The 27,776-nt window shown below is 46.1% G+C and overlaps 2 protein-coding genes across 2 annotated transcripts in view; both read right to left on the minus strand.

Moving 5' to 3' along the window:
• ARP2 (actin related protein 2) overlaps nt 1–27,356 on the minus strand; it is a 101,953-nt gene extending 74,597 nt beyond the window's left edge. The window contains exons 1-3 of the mRNA XM_087369699.1: nt 27,065–27,356; nt 21,402–21,512; nt 3,220–3,354 (exon numbers count right to left, since the gene is read on the minus strand). Of these exons, the coding sequence (XP_087225825.1) occupies nt 3,220–3,354; nt 21,402–21,512; nt 27,065–27,133 (315 nt within the window). The 5' untranslated portion in view covers nt 27,134–27,356. The remainder of the gene's footprint in view (nt 1–3,219; nt 3,355–21,401; nt 21,513–27,064) is intronic.
• LOC147881118 (uncharacterized) lies at nt 22,459–23,199 on the minus strand. The gene has a single exon (XM_087402169.1). The coding sequence runs from the start codon at nt 23,182–23,184 to the stop codon at nt 22,459–22,461; it is 726 nt and encodes a 241-aa protein (XP_087258295.1). The 5' UTR covers nt 23,185–23,199.
• Nucleotides 27,357–27,776: the final 420 nt, after the last annotated feature.

A 27,776-nucleotide genomic window follows, 5' to 3' on the forward strand; every position in this document is an offset into this window, starting at 1 on the left:
TCTATGATAAATTTCATGTTTGATCAAAAAGGTGACAATCAACAATACGTTGATATTCCTTTCGGCTAAGTATTTTTCAATACAATGGCATCATTTATAATTCATGCCCTAACTGCCCTTCAGCATAGGCTTTGGCAGTACAGCCCTTCACTATATGTTTTGGCAGTTGAAACCGGCCTTCAAAAATCCAAAGGGCAGTGTACCGCAACTAAACTGATAACTACATCATTTACAACCATATCCCATAGCCTCCAGCCAATCATTGGCCCTCGATGCTTTGGCCCCCCTTTCGGTATTTGTTTAATTCTTTGGAAATAGGAATCTGCTTTTACAACAAGGGCTCACCCTTGTATTGTGCTTCTTGCAATTCCTCTGTCAGAGCCAATGCTTGGCCTCAACCTGCATCCAATTCCCAAGTGCACACACTAGTACCCAACTACCAGGCAAGGCTATGGCATTCCACACCGACTGTGCTCCACTAAAAGTGGCAATGCATCAAAAGCAAGTGCCAGATAGTGCTCAAAAGGCCTCAAGGCATAAAACTGCAACCAAACTATCCCTCTGGCACCAACCATGCATACCCTCTGTGACTGGGTGTCTGATTATAGCCTGTAGGCCCAGAAAGAACTCCAAACAACAAAAAGCACAGCAACAAGCTCCAAAGATAGCAAATGCAAACCAAACTGCCGTACCCGCTGTCCGTGGAAGAGGGACGAGCTTTGCCCTCACACCTATCCTCTGTCCCGGCTCCCAGCAATGCACAGATGGCATCCAAGCAGGAAAAGGGAGAGAAATGAAGAAACTGGGAGCTGAGAAAGGAGAGAAGAGCAACACTCAAGGGTGCAGAGGCCAAAAACAAAAGAAAAGAGCTATTCTGCAAAGGGGGAAGTTCACCAAATGCCTGCATGTGGTCCGTACAGCAGCAGTAAGAACTGGAAACTCGTCGTACAGGTCCGTACAGCTGCACGGACTGTCCGTACAGGTCTGTACAGCAGCGAAAAGAGTGCTTTGAAAGCGCCTCAAGCTGCATGCCAGCTCCAAGAACAGCCGTAGAGCAGAAAAATCAATGCAGCAGCCTCCACATGTGCACCAGGCAGCCCCGTACAGGTCCACACAGCCTGGAACAGCTGGAAAACACCTTCAAAATGCGTGGAGTCAGCCAGAGCAGCTTGCAACAGCTTCAGAATGCCACAGCCTGATCAAAGCAGCTTAGAGAGAGCAGGAGAAAAACTCGCATTTTCTGAATGGGGGGAGAGAAAGAAAGAAAGAAAGAAAGTTTATCAAAGTCTTCGGAAGACCGATGGGTCTATGAGACTGTGAAAAACCTGATACAATGAGCTGTGGTAGTGGAGCTACTAAATGAGCATCCACACCAATGCAGAATGCAAAAAATGCAAAATGCAGAAGGGCTACATCCATGGAGAGCTGCCACATGCCACACTTGCCCCCTCATTAATGCTCTAACCCTCTTTACCAATGACACATTGGGTTTGCCCCCATCATTAATGCTCTAACCCCTTTTACCAATGACACATTGGTTTTCCTTGGGCCCAACCTTTAGACCCCTTAGCCTAGCACTTGGGCCTAGTGGCTGCACTTGTAATTGAACTCTAGGGACTTCTAGGAAGTTAGCACTTCCTCTAGGCCAGTCCCCTATGGCCAAAATATCATCGGGTTTGCCCACAAGGTTAATTGCACATGAAATTCACGTCCTCGTGACAGCAATGCATGCTCCAGATTATTGCAAGGATGCAATGGATTCAACGAGAATTCACTTGAGGTATGATAGCCTCGTTATCAGCCTCCGAGTATGGGTTCGTTCATGGGAACAAAGCAGGACTCGACATGCAGTCTGCTGCAACCTGCAAGCCTAAGCCTTCAATTGTGGAGGCGGCAGGGATTTATGCGCTCCACGCATGTGTGGTGCACAACAGTCTAGTGTGCAGAGTTCATCGGTGGGTAAGAGGAGGCTCCTGAGTATTTGTGCTAGGGTCTAATCAACCCATTGAAGGGCTGATTTAAAACAGATGGTGTGTTAGAAGGCATGATTCCCCTGCAGGTGTCACTAGGCATGTTCAACATATGGTGTCCTTTACCTTGAGCTGAGACTTCAAGAACGTATAAGTCAGGCTAGTAGGATATTTCCAGCCAAATAGAAAAGTCTCTGATAGACAACAAATAATTCCGTTTAGAGCTTCAATCTATTTGAGTTTGTCTTCCATCTACACCTTTAGAGAGAATCCCATAACAAATGTTTGTTGGTCAGCTCTTTTTATTATAAGTCAACAAGTGGTTGAGCCTACAAGCTCTTTTTCCAATCACAGCCAAGGTGCACAACAATAGCATCCCTGGATAGTACCTGTGTTGCTCCATACAACCACAGATCACCCACAAACTTTGTGCCATCTAGCCTGAAGCATCTTTATGACTTTATGACTTTGCTAGTACCTTGGCTTTTATCAATGCCACAAAGTCCAGTATTCCTAGATGCACCAAAGGCCACCACTCTCGATACCTAGAGATCCTTCCAAAAAACTGGCCGAAATTTCTTGAATGCCTGAAGAAAGCAATCAATATTGGAATGGATACTAATCTTGTATCACTGTCTTTTGACACCTCTCAAATTCCATCTAGAGGCTGACATATTTCCATTAAACCACCTTCGATTATATTTGAATAGAGAACTAGGGAGAAAGATAGGGGGATTCTCTGCCCATGCAGCATTGAATAAATACACTCTTTATATCCACTATTACAGATGAAATTATCATCATCATCACAGTCATTCGGACATATTATTACGTCATGTCAAGCAGAGAGATTTGGGGTCTAAAACAATGAATGGAAGAACTAGGAGCAGCTAGATAAGCAATAAAGACTGCAGAGAAAGTGACCTACAAAAAATCATGTCTGTGGTATAACCATTTATATGCATAATAACCCTTTCTTGAGTCAAAAAATCATAAGTAATGTATTCTGTCCTACAAAATCCAACGTTTCCACAATGACTGCTTGATAGTGCTTTAAGGAGCTGTGTTTTCAAGATTAACCCATCATTTTCTTCTACTTCCAATTCCAGGGCATCACCATAGACACACATTCAGTAGAGACTTGGTGACAAGCGTTTTATTAATTTCCTATTAGGAGTGTCCTTTACATTTGGGAACCACCCAAGCATTATAAAGCACAATGCATTGGAAATTCATCCTCAGCATCTACCTTTAAAACATCGTGAATCATGTGATCCCAAATATGATTCATGTCTTCCCAGTCTTGAATCACACCATTATTCACAGGGTATGTAACCTCCAACTGATGTCGAAGCTTGGCACAGGATTCTCCCACAACTATATCCTGGATGACAGCCATATCTTAGTACATTATATAGATTTGTGCATCAAATATAGTCTATAATTACTGTTTCTTATCAGACCATCCAAGGTTAGTACATTTGGTCTATACTACACACATTGGATGCATCAACTAAATATAGTTTGCACTAGAAAAACACAAATACATCATCAGTACCATCATTCACAAGGCAATCCTATATCTGAGTCACAACATTTAGCATCTACAAAAGAGAGCCGATGATTGTCTTGCCTTATTTAATAGTCTCATGTCATCCATGCATGGTCTTCCCATCAAAGGCATTCAGCATCCACAAAATATAGCTCATGATTGCCTTGTCTTATTTAATAGGCTTATGAACGTCATCCCATGCACAAGGTCCTCCTCTCAAAACTATCTGTAATGAAGGCCATAACTAGGACAAGTTAGTCAGGGTTAGGACTAAATCGGTTAGGCGCTGTTTGGGCCTAGAAGGGCTATATAAGTCCACCTCACTCCCATTGTACCTCATATTTCTTATATTGACACTCCTACTCTAATCTACAGCTCCTACCTTCCAGACTATCACCTATCTCCATCGAGTCAGACAGTATGGATCATGCACATCAAAACGACATAGGTTACCATGGATGGCTCTGGCATCATCCATGAATCTCGCAGATGGCGGAGACAAGAGGGGTTGGTATGCACAAACACGTAGGTGGTTCGAGAGACTGGGACTCCACATTGATAGGTTGCCTCCTTTCCAGTACAGCTTAGCCGCTCCATCTATCCCACTTGGGTACCACGAGGTGAACCAGGTCATTTGAGAGGACCTCCTACAGCTACGCACTTTCAGGACCTGGTTGGCTCCTAGTGAAGCTCAGCTTCTGTGCAGGGATCACTGCCTCCACTTCTCAGAGGAGGGTTTTCATTACCCCCCCAGAGTACACGCGGATCCATCTATCGCACTCACTGAAGATGGCCACTGGGCAGTTTCTAGTGTCATCGCACCGACTCCGTATGGAGAGTGGACAAGCTGAGAGGATCCCCACGGAGGACTGCATATGCACGTTGTGTGATGGACTGTGGACAGGAGATCGAATGTGAGAAACACTTCGCATTCAGGTCATAGATGCCCTGTATACTATGAGATTCATGGACGATATCACTGCCTCTTCAGAGACGGTTTTGGGCCCCTCACCAAGCTCCTTACATACCCAGACCAGAGGTGTCTTGCTACCTTCCTTCATGAGGCACTTCGGCATAGAGAGCTTCTACTCATAGTGCAGAGACAAGATTCCAACACACAGTCTGATCTCTCTTAGAGCAGGATTACTGAGTTTTTCCATTCAGACCGTCTGGACCAAACAACCCCTGCCAAAAGACGCAACAGAGACCCAGAGTCCGATACACGCCACACTCGACAATGGACGGACACGCAGATTACACTTGGCGAGGTCCCCTCCTTGTTCAGACTTGGAGCACAGCCCACTGGAGTTACAGTTGTCAATAGCTTTAAGGGCGAGATCGTGATGATGCGTAGCCCGTGAGCGCTGGCGGCTCTTTGTGGGTGCAGCCCGTCTCAGTCTCTTGGCAATGACCTTGCTCCTGACCCCCCCCTGAGTCCCCTTGACACCTACACCATCATGACGTCACATTGTACTTATGAGGATGATGTTGATGACACCACTGAAGCTATATGACTATGTATTTTTAGGAGTTAGCATTCCAAACGGGTGATGATGCTTGCTTAGCAGCTCCACCCCTCTGCTTCTTTGCATCAGGTTTTTATCCGTCTCATAGACCCATCAGTCTTTCATAGACTTCAATAAACTTTCTTTCTTCCTTTCTTTCTTTCTCGCCCTAAACCCGCTCAAGCCGCGCACTCTCAAATCTATCCCTGAGCCACTGGGATCCTGGGTCTTGTTCCCTGAGCCTCTCTATGGAGGCAAGGTCTCATCGCAATGCACGCTCGCGCTCCTAAAGAGCCCTCCTCCGCCTAAGGGTGTGAGATCGCAACTCCTCGCTGCTCCTCTGAATTGCATCTGCCACTCACCACGAAGCCCAGCCCTCACAAGGTACTGACCCTGACTACTATCAAATCTCTGCAATAACCAACTAAACCTCCTCATCCTGCGGTAGGTCCTCTAGAATGCGGACCCCCTTTTGGGGAAGACCACGGAGAGGTTGCTCTAGGTATAATATTGTTGGACAGTGGTCTGACATCGTGGTGCCTGTGTAGAGCCACCTTTGTGGAGTGCCCAGTCCCCGACGTAGAAGCAATCCATCATGTCGCCTCTGGCCGAATGAGAAGAGAAGGCTGCTAGGGTTCCTGCTGAACTCCGGCTCTCTTCACCGGTCTCTGCCACTGATCGTGAAGATGACCTGCTCCCACGTGCTCCGCTCTGCTGCCGGCATCTCAGAAAAGGAGGCACACCTTGCTTGTCCTCCCCAAACTCCAAGTTGTTGAAGTCTCCTCCAATGCTCCAGGATTCAACATATGGCAAACACTCTAACAACCTCCTCCAAAAGGCTAAACGGTGATGTCTGCACGCCGGGGCATACACACTCACAATCCCAATCCTAGACTCTCCCATCCTCACTCCCATCCAAGTTGACCGCCTTGGGATAAGCTCACCCCAATCGTAGATCTCTGGGGCCACCGCCTGGGAAACTGAGATGCAGACCCCTCCGATCCGTCCTATAGCGGGACACCACACCTTTGAACTTCTCCCAAGAAGAAGGTGATGACGTCGTCGGATGTCTGATGCTGAGAGCATCTGCTCCTGAGCATCTGCTCCTATATCAAAAGGAAGTCCACTGCAACTCCTACCTTGACCTCCATGAAGAACAGTTCAAGGTCACTATCATAGATCCGCAATGCTTGCTAACCATTCAAAAAACATATATTCTGCATCAGTATGCTTAGCGTTGAATTGAAATTCATTCTTGGAAATCCAAACAAACCACAATGCGTGTGCCCGCACGAGTGCCCATCATGTGTGCTTAACTTTAGATGCATCCCCAAGAAAAATTGCTTTCCAATTCACTAGCTCGCCTAATTGTATTTTGCACTTTTTTCCAAACTTTCCTAGCTCACGCGCATGCTACGAATACGTGAAAAACATCTTCTTGAGCTCCCGGACAGCGTCGGCACTTGCCATCACCTTTTCCAATCCTCAGCCCCCTTGCCTTTGTCCAAACAGCCTTCAGCATGACAAGCCAGAGCAAGGTTAACGAAATCTCCGCTTCCAGCAAAGCATAGAGTCGGAGGTGTTCCACCGGGAATTTAAGACAGGGATCATGTCCTCAGTATAGTCATAGGCTGTAGGTGTAAGAAAACAATACGTCTGTGCTCAACAGATAACAGGATCTCGTACGCAAGAGAGAAAATAGATAGTATGGAGAATCAAAATTTTGATTACTGTAAAACTGATACAATAGATGGCGCTGCCTCCCAACCGTGCGCTCCTGTGAAAGAAGCTTCGATGGTGAGCTGGAAACAGTAGAAGACGGAGGCTGGATGCTAAGGAATCAGGGTTGCTGTAGCCAGTGATGAAATGGGCTTCACAGGCTTGCTCTTATATAGCCACCACAAGTAGTCGGTTAGAGCCAATTGGGTGACCGACCCAGTCCGCCCAAAACGGCCGACTGGGGGTTGGTCCCAAAATAGGCCACCGACCACACGATAGAACCGGTACGCAAAATAGAGCAACTATCCTATGGTCACCGTTCGGCCCAGAGCCATCCGGGATCATCTGAGGCTCCAAACGGGCCCCGCAACCCAAGAGTGGGCTGCCCCGGGAAATGCTCCGTCTACCCTCAGTGCGGTCAGTCATGGGATGCCTTCCCACACTTGCATGTAGCCTAGTTGGCGGTGTGCCAACTCTATCTGAAGCCGTCCAGCCATTAGGCCACACATGGCCTCCATCTGGTGTCCAAACCAGGACCTACCGGATAACCGAGCTACTCAAATGCCTTCTCCTCATATGGGAGGGCTTACAAGTAGAGTTAGCTGGTTCCCGCGTAGTTACACGAGAGTGGAGCATTGATATCTAACACCCCCCCTCAATGTCCACCCGCAAGTGAACTTACTTTTTCGGCCCAATGCCAAGTCGATGAAGATGCCTCTCTAGCAAGTCTCTTCCAAGAGCCTTCGTGAAGATGTCCGCAGCATTCTCTGTAGTCGAACAGTACACCGAGTCGACCTCTCCATCCATAATGAGCTCACGTACAAAGTGATATTGAATCTCAATGTGTTTTGTGCAGATAACTGCGTAGGCTTGTTCTGCACTGCACCCATGTCCCCTAAAATCCTCCTTAACCACACTGCTTCGCAAGAAGCAAAGCATGCTGATTTGTACTCAGCCTCGGTAGAAGAAAGAGCAACTGTGGGTTGCTTCTTGCTGACCCATGACACAGCTCAAGATCCAAGTGAGAAACAGTAACCTGTCACTGAGCTCCTACTGTCCACGTCTCCTACCCAATCCGAGTCACAGAATCCGGTCAAGATGTTGCCCTTGGTATAGGTGATGCCATAATCAAGTGTGCCTTTGATGTATTTCAGCACCCGCATCCCTGCCCTCCAATGGTTCTCCCGGGGCTTATTGAAAAACCTGCTTAGTACACCAGTCACAAAGCTGATGTCCGGCCGCGTGTTGCACAAGTAAATCAAGCTGCCCACAAGCCTTCTGTACTTCGCTTCGTCCACCAGTGGTGATGAATCCTCGTTTGAGAGCTTCACGTCAACCTCCATAGGGGGACCAACTGTCTTGCACTCAGTCATGCCAAATGCCTTCAGTATCTCTCCAGCATACATCAGCTGTAAAATGAAGGTCTGTTTCGGCTCTTGCCAAACTTCAATTCCCAAACGAAAATGCATCAGTCCGAGGTCTGTCATTTCAAACTCTCTTCCTAGCAAATGCTTTGTCTGCGAGATCCTCTCTTCATGGTTCCCTGTTATGACAAGGTCGTCCACATAAAGGATCACGATCATACACTTGCCTCCTTCTTTGAAGATATACAATTTGCATCAGATGGGCTCCTCCTGAACCCGTTTTGCAGAAAGTAGGCATCAATTCGCTGGTACCACGCTCGTGAGACCTATTTCAGCCCGTAAAGTGCCTTCTTCAGTTTACAGACTTTACCTTCTGAACCGGGGATCACAAAACCTGGTGGTTGTTCCACGTATACCTCCTCCTTGAGATCTCCATTCAGAAAGGCGAATTTTACATCCATCTGAAACACGGGCCAACTTCCCTGGGCTGCTAAAGCCAAATCACTGCGAATTGTGGTTAGTCGAGCTGTGGGAGCAAAAGTATCCTGATAATCAAAACCATGTACCTGTGCGAATCTTTGTACACCCACTTGGTGCCGATCACCTTGCGTTTTGGTGATCAATCCACAAGGTCCCAAGTGTTGTTCTTTGTTATGGAGCCATATCCTGACTGCATAGCCTCCATCCACCTATCATCACCATGTGCCTCTTCAAGACACTTGGGTTCTTCAGCACGGATCACCTCTGTCATCAACGCGTAGTTGACCAAGTGTTCCTGCGCCCTTCTTTGCTCCTCTAATCTCTTGGACCGGCGGTGTTCGGATGGTTCCTTCTCAATGACTGGAGGTTCTCTGCCGTCCAAAAGCTGCTTTACCCACTTCGGGAATGGCCGTTGCCGTTGTGGTTCTGCAGGTTCTTCTTCCTCTTCTTTGTCTTGAATCCTCCCAAGCACCGTTGGGGGAGTTCGGTTTACTGTTGGTGGCGGTACTGGATGGATATCCTGGTCCTGGTTGTCTGGGAAGGAAGCATCCTCCTCCAATTGATGCGGCTATTCTGAGAAGACCACATCGCGACTTACAATTACCTTCTTGGTAACAGGGTTATAGAGACGGTAACCCTTCGCCTCTTCACTGTAGCCCAAGAAAATACACTTCCGGCTCTTTGGTTCCCATTTGGTCCTGTTAGCATCAGGGACATACACAAAACAGTCACATCCAAAAACTCTGAAATGTGCAACTCAAGGTTTCTTACAAGAAAAGGCCCGCAGTGGAGTCATCCTGTTCACAGCTTTCGTGTAGCTACGATTCAGAATGTAAAATGCCATGTTACATGCTTCAGCCCAGAAAGTCTTTGGCAAATCTTTCCCTTTCATCATACTCCTGCCCATTTCGCAGATGACGCGCATCTTGCATTCTGCTACTCCATTTTGCTGTGATGTATGTGGCGGGGGTTTCTGCCTCTTGATCCCGTGACTTTTGTAGTAACTTTCGAATTCACTTGATGTGAACTCTCCACCTCTGTCTGATCTCAACTTCTTCACCTTCCTCCCCGTTTCTTTCTCGACCATTATATGCCATTCCTTGAACTTACTAAAAGCCTCGTCTTTAGTCTTCAGGAAGTATATCCATATCCTTCTGTAGTCGTCGATCAGCGTCATGAAGTAGTAGGAACCACCCAAAGCTTCCGTCTCCATCTTTCCGCAGAGGTCCGTGTGAACGAGCTCCAGAGGAGCCTTTGCTCTGCTGGCCTCTTTAGGAAAGGGATGCCGATGCTGCTTGCCCATCATGCAAGCTTCACATACATCAGGTAGATCTGCAATTTCTGGTAGGTCTGCAATCATTCCACTTTTATGCATCTCCTTTAAAGAACTAAGGTTTAGATGACCAAACCTCTCATGCCACAGCTTAGTGTTCTTCACATCCGCTCGAGCACTGAAAGCTGAGAGTTCGTAGATGTTGTTGCGCCGTGTACCTTTACCAACGACCTTCCCTTGAAGATCCAAAATCTGTGCGCCATTCTTATCGAAGTGAACTTTGAGGTCCCGATCCGTGATCGCAGAAACGGACAACAAGTTCCTCTTGATATCTGGCACAGAAAGAACATCGGACAACTGCTTTACAACTCCATCTGACTTGAGAGCAATCGTACCTTTTCCTTTTGCTGGACATTTTGCATCATTGCCGACTGCTACCAAGATGTCATTCCCTATCGGCTGTAGAGAGGTATACCAATCCTTCCGACTGATCATGTGGCGCGATGCACCACTGTCAATAATCCACGGTTCATCCGCAGGTACATGAACTGCCTCCGTGTAAATCTCCTCAATTACTACAAATAGCTCTACTGGTACTGCCTGCGCGCTGTTGCTGGACTCTTTCTTTACTCCGTTCTTCTCATCTGCAATCTTCTTTCAGCACTCATTCTGCTTGTGCCCTGCCTTGTTGCATTAGAAGCACTTGATCTTCTTCTTTCTCTTTTTATCATCAGAAGAAGATGGGTTACCAGAGTCCTTACCCTTACCTTTCTTTGATCCAGCATAGAAAGCCGAATCTTCTCCAATCCTCGTCTTTTGATGCATCTCCTCCTCCAGAAGCATTGCGCTGAAATCCTCAAAGTTGAGGGACGGATTTCTGTTTTGCGTATTCAGCGCCATAACAAGACCGTCGTACTTTGGTGGGAGAATCCGTATGCACCTTCATGCTAGATTCTCGCTGGTGATGGTGATGCCAATCACAATCATCTGATCGCGCAGATTCTTCACCCTGGTGATGAACTTCTCTGCCGCTTCAGACTCAGACAGTTTCTCATTCGCGAGTTGAGTCTCCAGATTCTGAATCCGCATTTGATTCGTGGTCTCGTACTGATTTTTCAAGACCGTCCATGCCTCCTCCGCTGTGGTGACATGTTGAATTAACAGCATGACGGAATCACTTACACTGAAGAAAATAGAACACAGTGCATCTGCATTTCTTCTTGTCCACGCGAGAATCTCATCCGCAGTTGATACTATCTGTTGTGCTACATTGGCCGGATTCGGTCTCGGGACCGGCTTCATGTCCACCCCAGTAGCAGTATCCCAAAGCTCGTATGCGCTTAGGATGGTCTTCATCTTGAACTTCCAGAGTGGATACTTAGTGCCGTCCAACTTTCCGCTTTCGCCGAACGGTGGGATTCGCACTCTTGCGGGCTGGGCCATCTCTCACAATCTGCTCGCAAACAGAAACACACTACCAAATCTTCTTGCTAGAGTCCAGGCTCTGATATCATGTAAGAAAACAATACAATGTCTGTGCTCAACAGATAACAGGATCTCGTACGCAAGAGAGAAAACAGATAGTATGGAGAATCAAAATTTTGATTACTATAAAACTGATACAATAGATGGCGCTGCCTCCCAACCATGCGCTCCTGTGAAAGAAGCTTCGATGGCGAGCTGGAAACAGTAGAAGACGGAGGCTGGATGCTAAGGAATCAGGGTTACTGTAGCCAGTGATGAAATGGGCTTCACAGGCTTGCTCTTATATAGCCACCACAAGTAGTCGGTTAGAGCCAATTGGGTGGCCGACTCAGTCCGCCTAAAACGGCCGACTGGGGGTCAGTTCCAAAATAGGCCACCGACCACACGATAGAACTGGTGCGCAAAATAGAGCAACTAATCTACGGTCTCCGTTCGGCCCAGAGTCATCCGGGATCATCTGAGGCTCCAAACGAGCCCCGCAACCCAAGAGTGGGCTGCCCCGGGAAATGCTCCGTCTACCCTCAGTGCGGTCAGTCATGGGATGCCTTCCCGCACTTGCATGTAGCCTAGTTGGCGGTGTGCCAACTCTATCTGAAGCCGCCCAGCCATCAGGCCACACATGGCCCCCATCTGGTGTCCAAACCAGGATCTACCGGATAACCGAGCTACTCAAATGCCTTCTCCTCATATGGGGGGGCTTACAAGTAGAGTTAGCTGGTTCCCGCGTAGTTACACGAGAGTGGAGCATTGATATCTAACAGTAGGAACCGGAAGCAAATGGGGGAAGAGTATCCAGCTAAACTCTAAGGCGTAATTAAGTATTAAGCCCCCATTCCACTGTGTATCTCCTTCCCAAAGTGCTAGATCTAGCAGTGACAAACATCGCATCTTGATTGGTAAGTCTGAATTCCCTCCTAATTTCCAGCAAGGTCTTCCATCTGATTTGATCCCTTTGCCACAATTGTCCCCAAGATTGGAGGCCCTTGTTGAAAAGGAAGCAAGCTCTAAGCAAATCTGTGTTGCTAAGTAAAGCATTTCTGTGAATTGCAGACACCCAAATGGAGTCCAGCCTCATAAAAGAGCCTTTCCCGGAGAAGCACAATTGAGTTTTGATTGATTCCAGTGCCCTCCACAGGGATTTCCATAAGTCACTTCCCTTGGTTGAGCAGGGTTCAGGACAGAAAACAGCAAACAAGATAGGGTAATTTTTCCACCTCTTAGCTCTGACAGGTCGAATATGTTTGAAGTTTCAAGCTAGCAGTGTAGCCCAATCAAGATCAGGGCTTAAAAGGACTTTGAGAATCCACGAAGCAGCCAACTTTGCCGCCGCCTGCTTGATGTCGACTACTCCCATACCTCCTCCACTCTTGGGTCGGGCCATCTAACTTTTGCGATTCTGTTAGTTCCCCCCCACAGAAAAGATCTGCATTTGGAGATAAGCTTATCTAGTCCCGCCTGACTTGGATGCCAACAAGACAGGTAGAAAATGGTAATGGGGTACAAGCAATGGTTGAGTACCATTCTTCTTCCCGCCACGTTTGATTGAAATCCTCTCCACTTTTCCAGCTGCGCGCTGAACCTGTTAAGCACCCAACCCCATCATTCCTTCATGGATACCTCGAAGCCCATGAGTATGCCAAGCAATCTGAACACACTGCCTTTATAGATCAATTGACAGCCCAAGCGATCTAGCTCAACTTGTGACTTTCCACTAAGAGTGCAATATTTTGTTTTGTTATGATTGATGAGAGAGCCTGATGCTAGACAATACGTTTCCAGACATTCCATAACTTCACTCACATTACAAGAGGAGTTTCTAGGCATAAGATTGGTGTCGCCTACATTGTTGCATAACCATCTGCTTCCCAGTAGGCAACTCAATTCCTTTGACTGTACCCTCAAACGTTTTTTCAATGAGCAACCAGCCCAGCGCATCCGCTGCTATAGCATAGAGGAGGGGGACAATGGGGCAGCCTTGCCTAATAGATCTTTTCAACGGGAAGGGTGAAGGCATCTCACCATTAATGCACACATTAGCTGAGGCATTGGAGAGTAAAAGTTTGACCACCGAGATGAAATTCGGCCCAAGTCCCATGTCTTTCATGGATTGCGTTAGAAAATCTCAGTCAAGCCTGTCATAAGCTTTATCAAAATCTATTTTGATGAAGCAAATATCTTGAGTCAATTCCCTAGCATGTTCACACCCTTCCCAGATATTTACAATAGCCTCCAGGAGGTGTCTCCCTTTTAGGAAACCCTTCTGTTCCTGCAAAATCCATCTATCCATCTTGTGTTGATTTCTTAGTTCTAAAGCTTTGGCAAAGATTTTGTAGCTGTAGTTAAGCATAGTCAGAGGTCTCCAGTTTTTAATCAAATCCTTTCTTCCTTCTTTTGGAATAAGCTTGATTATTCCACTATTCAAGTGGTCAGGAAGAAAAGAGGTCGAGATACTTTCCTGCCACACCTCCAGAAGTTTGGGGCCTATCCAATCCCAGAAGACCTTGTAAAACTCAACCGGTAAACTGTCCTCTCCAGGGGTTTTGCCGTCTTTCATGACCAGCATCGCTTCCTTAAGTTCACCAAGAGTAGAGGAGCCTCCAAGCTCTGATGGTCCAAACCTGTGACTACTCCTTGTCTTGCAGACTGGCATCTAAGTCTTGCACCAACCACTCCATCATCTCAATACATAGTTCTTGACAATAGGTTCTTAAAGTGATCACAAATGAAGTCTCCGTTTTCAGTGTCCAATTGCACCTAACTATTTGTGCTGCCTTCGACGAGCGGAATTTCCTCTAAAGCTCTCTTCCTGCGAATAAGCTTGAACGTTTCTTTGGTGGGCCTATCAAGTTTACCTGCCCACCATCTTCTGGTGTATAATCTGGCTGAGAAATACCCTATGCTTTCCAGTCTAGCTAGTTCACTCTTGGCGAAGCGAAGACTGATCTGCGCTTGAGTCTCTCCGTTGCGCGCCTGGGCTTCAAGAGTATCGAACCTCTTCTGGACTGCATCTAGTCTCTGCCGTTGGATTTTGTCCCTGAGGTTTTTGGCTTGCTTGAGAACTTCATGTGTTTTAAGGACATTCCGAATCCAAAAGCCAACTGCTGACTCATCAATGAGTCTGGGAGCAGTCCACAACTCCTTCACTTTGACTTGGATAGTACCTAGCTAGAAAAAGGCTGGGGTCAGCCTTAAACCAAGATGAGGCTCTTGTACCTGAACCAAAGTCACATTGAAGAGACAGCAGTTGTGATCAGAGATTGCAAACCAACGGTTGGTTGCTCACAGTCTAGAGACCATGAAGAAGCACTCTCGCAGCATGCTCGGCTTTCTCAAAGAGAAAAATGAAGTATCCTCGTCGGAGGAAACAGACATTGGTGACTAAGTTGCCTCTCCTACTCTAGTTGGTTCTAAAAGGAAACGGACATTGGTGACTAAGTTGCCTCTCCTACTCTAGTTGGTTCTAAACCAGTTCTCAAGGAAAGCAACTAGAGGACGCGGACCATGCAGATAGCCGACAAGAGCATGCGATTCAAGCCATTCAACAGATTCGTCAAGTAGATCTTCATCAACCTGTGCAAAGACAACTTTACCTGGTTCAATAGGCGTCCTCTCTCTTGGAAGGCTTGAGCTCGGCTTTTGAACGCCTCGTGGAGCATTAGGTGCTCGGTTTCCTGACTCTGTGCCATCGACGACGGGGGTGGTAGCTTTGTGGGAGTTCTTGTAGGACGGCAGACCATCTTCTTGGGGCGGCTTCACAGCTACGGTCTGGGACCCATTCCTCGCTTCTTGTACCTCCCGCTTGTCCGAGAGCTGCCAAAAGGTTTTTTCTTTCTCCGAAAGGGGCTGAGAAGAAGCCCCCTTTGCTCTACTGGAGAGCCCCCGCATATGAGGAGCTGGGTGTTGAAGCTTGTCCACAGTGGCCAGGAGCCGTTGCTCCGAAGTTGAGAGAACCACGACCTGCGGACTTTCCCAACCTGCTTCCTCCGCAGCCTGAGAAGGTAAAGGCATTTCCTCGATCACCAATTCCTCTTTGGGTTCCTTCTTGGGAACCAGCAGGAGAAGCCCACATTTCTCTGCTTCCATCTCCGACATTTTGCTGAGTTGGAGCAGGAAAGTTGTCGACTAGTGGAGGGAAGGAAGTGAGATCAGTGAAGTCAGGACCGAAGTATTCTCTTCCAAAAGAAGGTCGAAGGGGCGCAGCCACTGTCACATCGTGCATGCAGAACGAGGGATTCTCTATGAGTGTCGTTTGTGGCAAAGTGAGAGTTGAGTGAGACAAAAATGTCGAGGTAAGGGAGCCATACTCAGGTCTGAGAGGAAGGAGAGGGAGCCTAAATTGCAAAGGACGCAGGTCACCATCGCCATCTCCATCACCGTCCTCCATCTCCTCTCCCTCCAAGTTTTTCTGATTGCTATTTTCTCTTATTTTTGAACTACCTCTTTCTGAAACCATTTCAATTCCCTGGAACTCTTTCTGGGGATGTCTTCTTGTTCTAGGACCATTGCCACCAAGGAAAGTGGCAAGCCTTGCTCTAATACCACTGAAACTAGAACTTTAGATCCTGCTTTTTGGCACTTTAACTTGGCTTTTGAGACCTTTTTGCACCCTTCTTGGACCTACACATCCAGCCTCCAACACTTTAACCCGTTAAAGGTTAGTCTAATGCATGCATTCTACTTCTTGGACTATGTCTAGTCCCTTGTGGGCGTCCCCACAGTTCTCTTTTACTAATACAATGCAAAAGTAAAACAATAATACTTATTCTTGGTTAACCACTTTAACTTTACTTGGCCAAAATCAATTCCTGTTTAAGAATTATTCATTTATTTTCTTAGGAGAAGTCCCAAATGGTGACATCCGGCAAATGTCCGAACTTGGCCTGAGACTCTCTCATAGAGTGCCATAACAGCCCATATGATCTCCTAGTCATAACCCAACGTCTGCAGGCGTTTGATGAGGCGGGCTCATGGGACCGTGTCAAAGGCTTTGCGGAAATCCACAAAGCAGCAATATACTCTCTGCTTCCATGACCTGGCCTCCTCTATGACACCCCTGAGTGCAAGTACGTGATCCATGGTCCCGTGGTCGTGCCAAAATCTTGCCTGGCCCTCGATCCTAAGTCCCTACATCTCTACAAACATGTTGACCTCCATGTTGAGTACTGATGCATAGATCTTGGACATTACATGCCCAGTCATAATGGTCCTGTAGTTTTTCGGGCTCATGGGATCTCCTGCCTTGTGAATGGATGTGATAGTGTTAAGGATCCACGTGTGTGGGAAGCCAAAGCAAACTACGCCATTGAAAAGCTTTACTAAGATCGGGGCTAGAACAGCAATCCCATATGCAATAAACTCGGTGCATAACCCCTCATGATCTTTCTCTCGGCCGTTGTGGAGCTTCAATGTCGCATCCTTGACACCACCGTTGGTGAAAAGAGTGCAAGTGGTAGGGCGAGGTGAGTATGACAAGTCTGGGGCAGGCTGGTTGGGAACGTCATACAATCTACGTGCGTAGATGTGCCAGACTTTGAGCGTCAGTGAGGGGTAAGGGTGACTTTTGCTCAAGGAACTTGAGCCAAAAATCTTTGGAGTTGCTGCTGAACAGAGTGTTCAGTAGTTCCTCCTCATTTCTGCTAACAAATGTTTGTTTCTTCCGGCGTATGGAGTATATTCCTTCTTAGTTTTGATGTTAAATTCTTAGAATTGTACTAGAAACCTCTAGTTTCCCTACACTTCTTGTATGAGCTTCATGTATCTCATACCTTTTTTTTTCCTAGAGAAAAGAACTTTCTATTAATGCTTTTACAAACAACCATACAAATCAAGTCCCTGAGGCTATTGTGGGAAATGCAATAAAGAAACATAGCTGAAAAGGAACCAGCCTGTTTCCAAAGAACCCACCTCAATGCCTAGGAAATCTTTGAAATAGGGGCTAACAATCAAGGATTGAGGACTATACAACCAGTGAATCCCTCGCGGCAAAAAACTATAGAATATACCTGCAGGCCAAGCCTAGTAGGAATGCTCTCGCCTTTCGATGGTCACTCTAGATAGACAGCGATACTCGCGTTAGATGTCAGGTTCGCTCAAAAGGCTATACTTGGCCTCGAGTCGGAGCTGTCGACGAAAAGCCTTACGCTCCTCATCGTACCAACTATTGCAGGGCACATAACCAAGAGGTGGAGGTCTAGTGGAACGTGTGGTGTACGGAAAGGCATATAGGGCAGCCTCGTGCAGTGAGCGGCTAATCAGGGCGGCACGGTCCTCTAATAGGGGTATGTGATCAATGTATCTGAGTAGTGTGTATAGCCGTGCAAAGTAAGCGGATGATAGGTTGTGATCAAAGTGATTGTCATGATAAGTGGTGTATGTGATCGGCAGTGTGTGTGGTGCTGTGAGAGGGGGGGGTAGAGATGTTGAAGAAGAAGTAAGTGTGGTCTGCCCCAGGGGGGAGTGGTGAAACAGAGAAGTCAATAATGCGAGATGTGAAGGTAGGAGATCCCATGATGTAGTCAACTACGCTAGAGCCCCCTCCGTGTGGGAAACAAGTGAAGCCACCTGAGGAGGGCCATAGCTCAAGACCATTCTAGATGATGAGGTCGTGTAAAGTGCATGCCCATATGATGTGATTGGGACCCTGTCTGTCCGCAAATACCATGTCATCCCTACCTCATCAAGGTCAATGTCTGGTAGCAATATGGAATCATCCCGGAAGTCTAAAAGCGGTACTTGACATGTCCTCATCCTTGCGTTGACTTCCCCGCAACTCCAGAGATCCAGAATGTCTAGATAGAGAGATACATATGGAGACGTCTCACCCTCCTCAGGCGTATCCCTGGCAAAGTGAGATGTCTCAGATGGGAAGTAGCATACTGCTATGAAGAGATTACGGCTCTCTGTGTGTCGCGGATCCGGACCCACATGAATCTAGAGTGTGCATCTCTTCGATTGATCAAGATGGTCCCAATGAGAGAGGATCTATAGAGCACCACCTCCCTCATCTCATCTCTAAACGCTGAGCTTTTTTATATTTGCTTGCAACTTGGATCCCTTTTCTCCTTCTCCAATTTTCCTTTTCCACTTCTACCACATACCAAAGCCGTAACAAAGGTTTCCAAGATTTCGCCTAGAACTGTAGAAACATTTTGTCTAAGGAAAGGTGGAAAAAGTGTCAATTTCCTATGCCTAGGATCGACTACATTCTAGGATGGCTCAATGGAGCCACGATGTTCTCGAAAATAGATCCAAATAGGGGGTACAATCAGACCTAAATCCACGAAGCATGTACTCACAAGTCGACTTGAAGGCCCAACACGAGTTTGTGGTAATGTCCTTCAACTTCATTGTAGCACCAACCAAACTCAACACCAAGGTGTTGTGGGTGTACAAGAACCTAATTGGCAAAAGAGTATATTTTTTTAGACAGCATCCTACAACTTGCATTCCATGGCATAGTTGCTTCACAACGGTCTTGATGTCGAAAGGCTGATCCCACTAGGCCAAAGCTAGGCATGGGGTCGTGGATACGGTCTCCTTGAGCACATCCTAAATTTAATTATCAGTGGGCCATGCATGAGGCTAGAGTCAATTGTGGACACGGGCTGCTTGAGCCAAGCATGGATCTGATGCCTTGAGCACATCCTCTGGGCTGCCTCTTAGTTTTGATATCTTTTGTTATTTTTTTCCAATGAAAAGACTTCTATTAAGTATGAAAAAAGCCACAAGAGCAATGCTCATGGCAAAACTACATCATGCATAGCATGAAAAACAAAATACCCTAAGTCGGTTAATAACCTTCTTATCAAGAAGAGCTAGTAAAGCACCAAGACTGAGGCTGAAAATGCCACCTCAAACCTGTGGTGGACTTTGAGAAAAAAAGAGGAGCCACACCACTTCCTGAGGAAAATAGTCCTCCTGAAAGAAGCTACTTGAGAATATCCCTACATGCGTCAAGAAAATGGCCATCAAGTGTGTACAGTGTCTATCCGTATACTTGCCAATGTGTGAGAAGATTGGACCTGGGAGCCATCAAGTGTCTCAATGAATCTGGATCTCCATGTGTGCCGCACTGAAATGCTCACTAAGATCTCCCAAAAGGTATCCACCAAGGCATGTGCAGGTCTATGAGGAGAAACATCACCTAGAGAGCATGACTCAATTAAGTGTCATCGAGCCAAAAGAGCCAGAGAGGAGCCATGCCTCTCATGAAAGATCTCAGGCTCTCAAAGAGAGAGCCAAGCCACTAAACCCCAGGTCATGAAGAAGGGGGAGTGAACAAAAGTACTCAAAAGTCTAGCAATCCCCTTCCAGATTATCTTCGCCTATCTGCAATCCCATAAACGATGTTGTATGAACTCCTCATTGGAAAGGTAGCGAGGGCATGTAGGGGCTGATCCAAACCTGGACCTCCGTAGGTCCACTACAATCCTTTTATGTATAGAAAGCCAAAAAGAAATAGTGGATACGAAGTGAGGGACTTCGAGAGTCTTTATATACCTAGATGAATCCAGGAACATTCCCAAACTCATCCTCTAAAAACACAACATAGTGCAATTTCAATCTCACGATAGTCACTCATAAGATTGAAAACCATAAACTCCATCACGCATAGCAAGGACTAGCTACTATGACATCCCCACTGACGTCATTAGCGCCCAATAGTGGGTGTAGACCATAGTATAAAAATATACTCTCACACATACAAATCCACACACCCACACATACTTGAGCATCCATTTATACAAAGTCTTCGTACTGAGTTTCTGTCAGCACTCCGGAGGTGAAGGGCAAACTCAGCCATGATGAAGGCTAGCACTAAAGGAGAAGGCTAATGAAAAAGTAGTCCAAATCTCTTCATTCAAGCTACAACTGTTTGTGAAGTCTAAACGATTTCATTTTAGTCTCTCCCAAACGAGCATCTAAATCTAACTGATAGGGCAACACACCATTTAAGATAGAAAGAATTATCGCAATACCAACAGACCACAACTTAATCGAAAACTTCGAGAGTCTTCTCCAAAAGGATTTCTACAAGTCTGTAGAAAACTGAAATTTGCCCAAAGAGCAGCTCTGGTAGACTTCAAGCCCCTAAGACGGAGCTGAAACCTCTTGGCATTGCTAGGGTTCCCTGCATCAATCCACTTTCACTGCAAAAACTTTATCGGGACACCTCCATGATGCTAGCATCTTCCAAGAATCCAGGGGAATGTGATCCAAGCTTGGGTCTAGGTACCAACCTGAAATCAAGAAACACTGCTCCACATGACCCAAAAACTCTGACAGACTCAAAAACAATGTCCACAAAGATATCCTCATCCCTGGACCTAGACAACCTGCCCCGAAATGAACATCAAAAACCAAGGCATCGCCATCTGAACCTCGTTGAAGCCTTATGACCCCGAGTGGGGATACATGACCTCATAAAAGCCCCAAACCAGATAGAACGATGGTAGGTTCTGTCATCTGTGAGAACCCAGCCAAGGATAGGGCACTATCAATCTGTCCAATTCTTCATTCACCTCCTCTGAGAAAGCTAACCAACTGAAGCGTACGATCATCCAAAAGGTTTGTGAAATCCAAGGAAGTGGGTCCTCTCATCTATCTAGACCGCATAAACAGTTGTAATAAGTTCAATAATACCCATTATTAAACTCTGGTATATCAATGTACTTGGACACTACCAACCCCATCACTAGTATGCCCAACAATGATTGCTTCTGAGGCTTCAGCATATGTGAACAGACTGTGGGGCCTAGGCTATTCTAGGCCAACCCATAGTTCATTTGACCTTCAATTTATAATGGGTTCTCTGACACTCACTTGATTTCAACTCTTCAATTTATAACGTGTTCCCTTACACTCCCTTGATTTCAACCCTTTGCTCCAATGTAAGACAACTATAACAAAGAATAGAAGCAAATGTATAAAGTTTATCGAGCAGTCCTTGCATATTCACAGGAGAAAGAGAGAGAGTTGCTGTTGTGTGAGTCCTATGCCACCAACTGAATTATGATAAAGCTTGATATAATTAATAAGAAAGTGGAGACTCACATCAAGTTTCTGTTCGCTAATTGCTTCTTCAAACCGGAGAGTTGGCCGGCCAACCATGCATGGAAATACTGCTGTAGGAAAGTTTTCACCAGCAAAGCCACATTTTACATACTGAACAAGCAAAGAAGAATGGTTAGCTTGTCGGTACAAAGCTTTCTCTATGCATAGATTACGCTATTGCATCCAAAGATAAAAGACACTTCTAAAGCCCGTGCTCTTCATTTTACATATATGCTTCGAATGGTTGACTTTTAGCCATCATTGACACAGTGTCCAGCTTCTGCACATGTAGTTTTGATACTGAAAAAAATTAGCAGTCTACATTAATATATAGTGTTACAGCACTAGTGCAGTCTGCCAAGCCTGAATCCCACAACGTATGGTAAAGCTGTAATGGCTCGAAACCAATGTTGTAGGTTGTGACAAAGATTCTAATTCCTGACATATATCTCAAACCTCTCAAAAAATTTGATCCCGTATCTCAAGCCATGCTGTCAAAACTTAGGTGGCTAACCATTGTAATCGCATCCATCCAGTTCCCCTCTCAGTAGTATGCCGATCCACTCACGGAAACTTAGGAGTAACTTAAAAAGTTGACGTCATAGTTACTAGGGAACGTGAACGGCAACGGAACGTCGACCCCCTGGGGAACGGGAACGCCCAAATCCTAGGGAACGTGAACGGGAAGGGAATGCCACGTCACCATACCCATAAACAAACATACTATTATATACATTAGAAAGCTTAAACTTAGAATCCAAGACTCAAAAACATTGCAATTGCTTTTGGAGTAAGCCTTAAGGACTCAGGACATAGTTCACGAATAATCATTGATAATAGAATCTAGATTAATCATTATAGCTTGCCAATGGCATACAAAAGCAAAGTCCATCAGAGACGAGGCATAAACATATGAGATTATCTTGAGTCTTGGAATCTTGAATCTGGATACAAGAAAAGGAGAGTGACACCTCCTACTACTGAGGCTCCTAGAGGCTAGAACTTAAAAAACTGGCTGCTACATGCATGATCCGCTCAACACTGTCAACATCAATGATCAATCTAAATCTGCAGCATTGTGGTTGCTGCCCTCTTCCGCCTCTTCATCATCTCCATCATCTGGTTGATCTCCATCTTCTTCATCTCCAACATCATCCATGGATGCACCCACCACAGGAACGATTTGCTGGCATGTTGCCTTACCATTCTTCTCCTGCCATCCAATGAATTCCTCACGGCTGTACCCAGCATTCATCTTCTGAAGCAAACGTAAGTTTGCATGCACAAACACAAGGTCACTTGCCTTTTGTGTCCCAAGTCTGTTCCTCTTCTTTGATGCAATGTGCCCAAAGCTACTCCACGAGCACTCACAAGGAGAGGAACTTGCTCCTTGACTCAAAATGCGGATAGCCAAGTTTTGTAACAAAGGTGTATCAGCCCCATAATCCTCCCACCATAGAGCAGACCCCACAATATACCTGTCCCTTTGTGCATCCTCAGAGCCACACATTCCATATTTCTTCCTATAAAAAGCCAACTCATCCTTTACTTGCCTTCGCTCTTGTGCATCTGGTACCATTTGCTTCAGTATCTTCTCCCATCCTCGCATCACCTCCTTATCCGACTCTTGCTTGTTACCTTGAAATTCAGGTTCCAAGACATAAGCTGCAGCATGCAAGGGTGAATGATAGGAGTTCCACCACTCCACTGCCAAGTCTACTAATTCTTGCTTCCTATCAGGATTAGTCACCACCTCCTTTACATTTTCAATCATTTTGTCCATCCCCTCATAAACTTTGCCAATGCATGGCTCATCACTATCCATAAGCCTCATCAAAAGGTGATGGGCTTCACTATTTTCACCATATGATTGACATCCTCCCAATAGGCATCAAATAAGCATAAAGACTTGCATTCCAAGGCATTTGCACTCTTTGATTCCTTCCACACCTCCCATTCATTACACACAACAAGCTGCCTTAGAGCATTTTTTACCTCTAGAAGACGCTCCAACATGATGAAGAAGTATGCAAAACGTGTCTCTGAATACTTCAAGAGGTCTTTGGAGGCAAGCTTACGATACACTGCAAGAATGTAGTGGTGTCGTGTATCATTCACAAAATCATGAAATTTTAACCATGCTCTCCCTTGATAATTGCATTGTAACACAAACCATGCATAGGCTAGGCATTGCATGCAGCCTTGCAGGTCGAAGCAAGCTTGCAAGCGGCGAACACGCAAAGCATAGAGGTCGACTGCAAGCGGGGAACACACAGAGCAGCAAATCGCGCCAATTAGATTAGGATAATATAATTTGCCCCAAATCTTTACCTGCATGAAGGGAACGGCTTAGGGAACGTTCCCTAGATGTTCCACAAGGGATATGGAACGTTCCATAGCCGTTCCAGAGGCCAGACGTTCTCTTCAAGCTGAGTGAAGAGAACGCCGTTCCAACGTTCCATAGCTATGGAACGGCGTTCCCTGGCAACTATGGTTGACGTACCATGGTTTCACAAACTCATCCAATGGAGATGGTGAATAGCCCAAAAATAAAAAATACAGAGCAGTAGCCAGAGGAACCATCTTTTGTGAAGGTGACGGACACCACATGTTGCTCAGATCATGCTGATCACAAGGCTCAAGAAGACCAGGGGCTGACAGAATGTAAACAGTGGAACACTCTGGAGAATGCCAACAGATTCATAATGTGGCTGTTCTGACATGTACCTTGGGGAGGTACCTGACTTGCTTCAAAGGCAAGAAAGATGTTTTCTCTTTGTGTATTATTGGGAGTTTCAATGCATGCTTTGGCCTCAATGTTTGTCCAGGTGGAAGGTGAAAGCCTTCCAGACTTATAGAGGGGGAAGTCTCACAGTAGAGGCATTCAAAGCCTCTGCACGTCATATGAAGATGTTATTGTCTTGGGCTCCACGGAGTTTGAAATATTGACAAATACAGGTGACAAGGAGATTTCTCCTGATGTGCAACAAGGAACGGAGAGATTACAGGTCACCATGGTACGCTTAGGATTCAAACCTGCGTGGAGCTCAATGAGAGCTTGGTTCAGAAACAGCTGGGAGTAGTTCCAGAGTTTCTGAAGGGAGATCAGTTGGTTGGGGACCTGTGTGGAGCAGCCAGAGGCCCCCAGGGCTCCTGATCAGTCCATGAGTTCACTCCTGGCTCAGGCTCAAGGGTCAGCCCCTGCCCCCCGCCCCCCCTCTTTCCTCTTCTCCCCACACCTCCTCTGGTTTTCTCCTCTCCCCCTCTCCACTGCCACCGCTGCGAAAACTCCCCCCCCCAATTCCCCCCTGCTGCTTCTTCACAAACCCCCCCCCTCCCGTTGCGATAGCCAAGGATAATTGGGTTGGAACAGACCCAGGATGCTTGGTGGTTTGCAGGATGGTCTAAGATGTGGGAAAGCCTTTACAACAAGCCTTGTTAAGGAGCTTGGCCAACATCGGAACAAGGGTTTTCCAAATATGAGTAAGGGTTCTTCTTGAGCAGCTTCATGCCTCATTGACATAGATAGAACTCCCTTTCAAGGTAGCCCTCTCTCAGGATAAACTGTCTCGTCCCTGCTTCTTTGAACTTGACTACCAAATTCATCTTTCTCCACTCTTCAAGTGACTAAAATCTGTGCCTACTCTGAGCTTTCTGGCTGTAGCCAGGGGCTAGTCACATCTTCCTTGATCCCCACCATTTTGATGTTGAGAGCCTGGTTCCATCTTTAGATCCCCTCCTCAAAGGTCTCATGGACGACCAATGCAGGTTTATGCTTGCTCATACCTTGTACCACTTGCCAATATGGTTATCCAGACTTGTGCGTTTTAGTTTACTTGTGTGCATATATCACTGTGTGAGCTACAGGTAGTATGATCAGTAGCCACCCATCATTCTGCTGCTGCAGGGGTTTGGCTACAGCAAGCAAAGCCTCTGTATTCTCCAACTTGTGGGTTTGACGGGTCTTTAGACACTGTCGATTGTTTAGTAAGAAATAATAAAAAAGAAACACTTTTAGGACTCGCAAGATCCATTAGGTTTTGCCAAGGTTCTATAGTTATTTGCATGCTCTCACACTGACTGCAAAGCCATTGCCTTTTTTTTTTATAGCTATAATTTAAAACTGAAAGGTGAATCGGCGTTATTTTTCCTTGAAGGTTTTACAAATGATACTTGCAATGCAAGTTTTGATGTCAACTTTGGCTTTATTTTTATAAACAGATCCAGTAGACAACAATCTCTTCACCAGCATGCGTAAAGCCTGTTTGGCTGCCATTTTTTTTTACAGGCAAAGCTGCTTTTCTGGCAAACGGCTTTCTAGATAGCAATTTTTTTTCCAGGCAACGGCTTCAGCAGTTAACAGGCAAATCGGCTTTAGCGCCTTGCTCACAAACGAACACACGAGACCTGAATGAGCGACCAGAAAGCTTGAAGTGACTTGAAGACTTGTAGCCGGAGGAAGCAAAGGCAATCGTTCTAGGGAGAGATCAAGCATGGAGGGATTTATAGCCATGTTGGAGGGGGGTAAAAAGCGCACACAAGCTAAAAGCTGAAAAGCCAACAGCCATCTAAAAGTAGGTTTAGAAATTCCTAATAAAAATTCCTTAAAAACTAAGAATAATCACAAAACTCCCACTCAACTCAATCCTAAAGCACTGTCTCTAGGAGAGCCAGTGCTAACAAAGGCAAATGTCATCACCTAATCGTGCTCACAACAATCTACTATTTTCTTTCTTAGCTCGATTATTTGCTCCCTTATTTTAATAGGATAGACGTCCTCATACTGCACTTGGTACAAACACTGCTACCGTATCAACAACTGTAAGGAATTTTGCTGTTGCATGGACTGTTGCTAGCACACATGCTTCACTCAAGGTCTCTAGATGTCCACCTCGAATCGTGGCACTCTACGCTGTTGCAAAAACACTAGAAATTTATATTATGCCAATAAGGGCTACCCAAACATGATCGCTTTCATATAAGAGAGCTACACTTAAAGCATGATTCTTTAACCTAGGACAGATCTATTTCTTGCTTCTTGATTCTGCAGGAGTGGACAAGCTTATTAAGGACCTAGAACCACCCTGCACCAGTATCCACAAGGCCAAATACAACGGGCTAACACGGCAAACAACATAAAACGAGCAGTAGAGATTATGGCAAGTTGGGGCTTAGAACAGGATAGAAGTCAGCCTACGGAGTTTAGGGCCGCAGTTAGTAAATCAAAGACTTGATGCCAAGTATTGTGCTAATCGCTGCAAGAGCTATAACGTCTGAAACTTCAAAACATTACTTTTTAATGCAAGAAGTTGTAGCCGTTTGTGGGCTAACTTCAACAAGGTGGAAGAGCATACACACTAAACGACCACCAGCAAGATCTCTGTATAGCCTCTGCCCAAGTTAGAACCCAACTTGTTATCGTCTGAAACCAACGGAATCCCAATTCATAAAAGCAATAACTATACGAATTGCAGGGCATTGCAGGACGCACATTCGGCTGTATTGGTTACTACCAGGGGAATTAGTTCAACTTGAATCCAACTTTTGGAAGTCGAATTTGGATCCTTAACATGAGTCTGCCGTGCTTGTCCTAAGCTAACGGTCAAATTCGAACGCTGTTATATCGGATTTACGAAAGTTTGGGCCTGGGATGGCATACATACCCCTGTTCCGTTGTCGCAAACGATCACGTCGTGGGACACATTATGAGATGGCCCATTCTTGTGAGCCATTTCCGTGTTCAGGAGCTCATGACGAAAGTGGACAGGGACGCGAAATGCGGAATTCGTAATGTGTTCCCGAAAGTTTGCAGATCACGGGATCAAAGTCGTTGATGGACGAGAGAATTTTGATGAGCTGCAGATGAGAGGAAGATCTGTGCAAGATCTGAGAAGGCAGATGGCAAATGTAAACTGTGCTATTAGCAGAATGCAGACAGGAATTGAAAAGGCCTTATAGAAAGAAGAACACGTGGTGATGTGTCACTCTCCCTTTTCATGTGGCATGTAAGAACGAGTATGGTGTGCTCCCGTGCCGCCGCCGCCACGACGGTGCCAGCAACAACAGTGGCCAATCAATTAGGCGTTTGGCCACCGGCATCGTACGTCTGACGAACACCGAGGTGTGTGCACACAGTGTGCGTGGGAACAGATCCTAAGGGGGCCGCTACTATGAACGGCTGACTTGACGGAATGGCGTCCATGCATTTACTTATGAGGTAGTAAAAGGGAGCTAATTTTTTGACAATAGGTAGCCTAGGAGGATGTTTTGGTTTTCTCAGCCGTGTCACAGTTACAGAGCCCTTCATCAAAAGGCATAGAATACCAAAGTGGGTGGTGACATTCTATAAAAGCGCTTTCTTGGTGGAAGAGATAC

Source organism: Dipteris shenzhenensis, chromosome 31 (genome assembly GCF_047967505.1).
Source record: "Dipteris shenzhenensis isolate YYH24624 ecotype China chromosome 31, Dip_SZ_1.0, whole genome shotgun sequence".
NCBI lineage: Eukaryota > Viridiplantae > Streptophyta > Polypodiopsida > Gleicheniales > Dipteridaceae > Dipteris > Dipteris shenzhenensis.

Bases quoted from the DNA above. Each gene is read 5' to 3' on its own strand.
- LOC147881118 (XM_087402169.1), bottom strand. From the start codon at position 23,184: ATGGACAAAATGATTGAAAATGTAAAGGAGGTGGTGACTAATCCTGAT.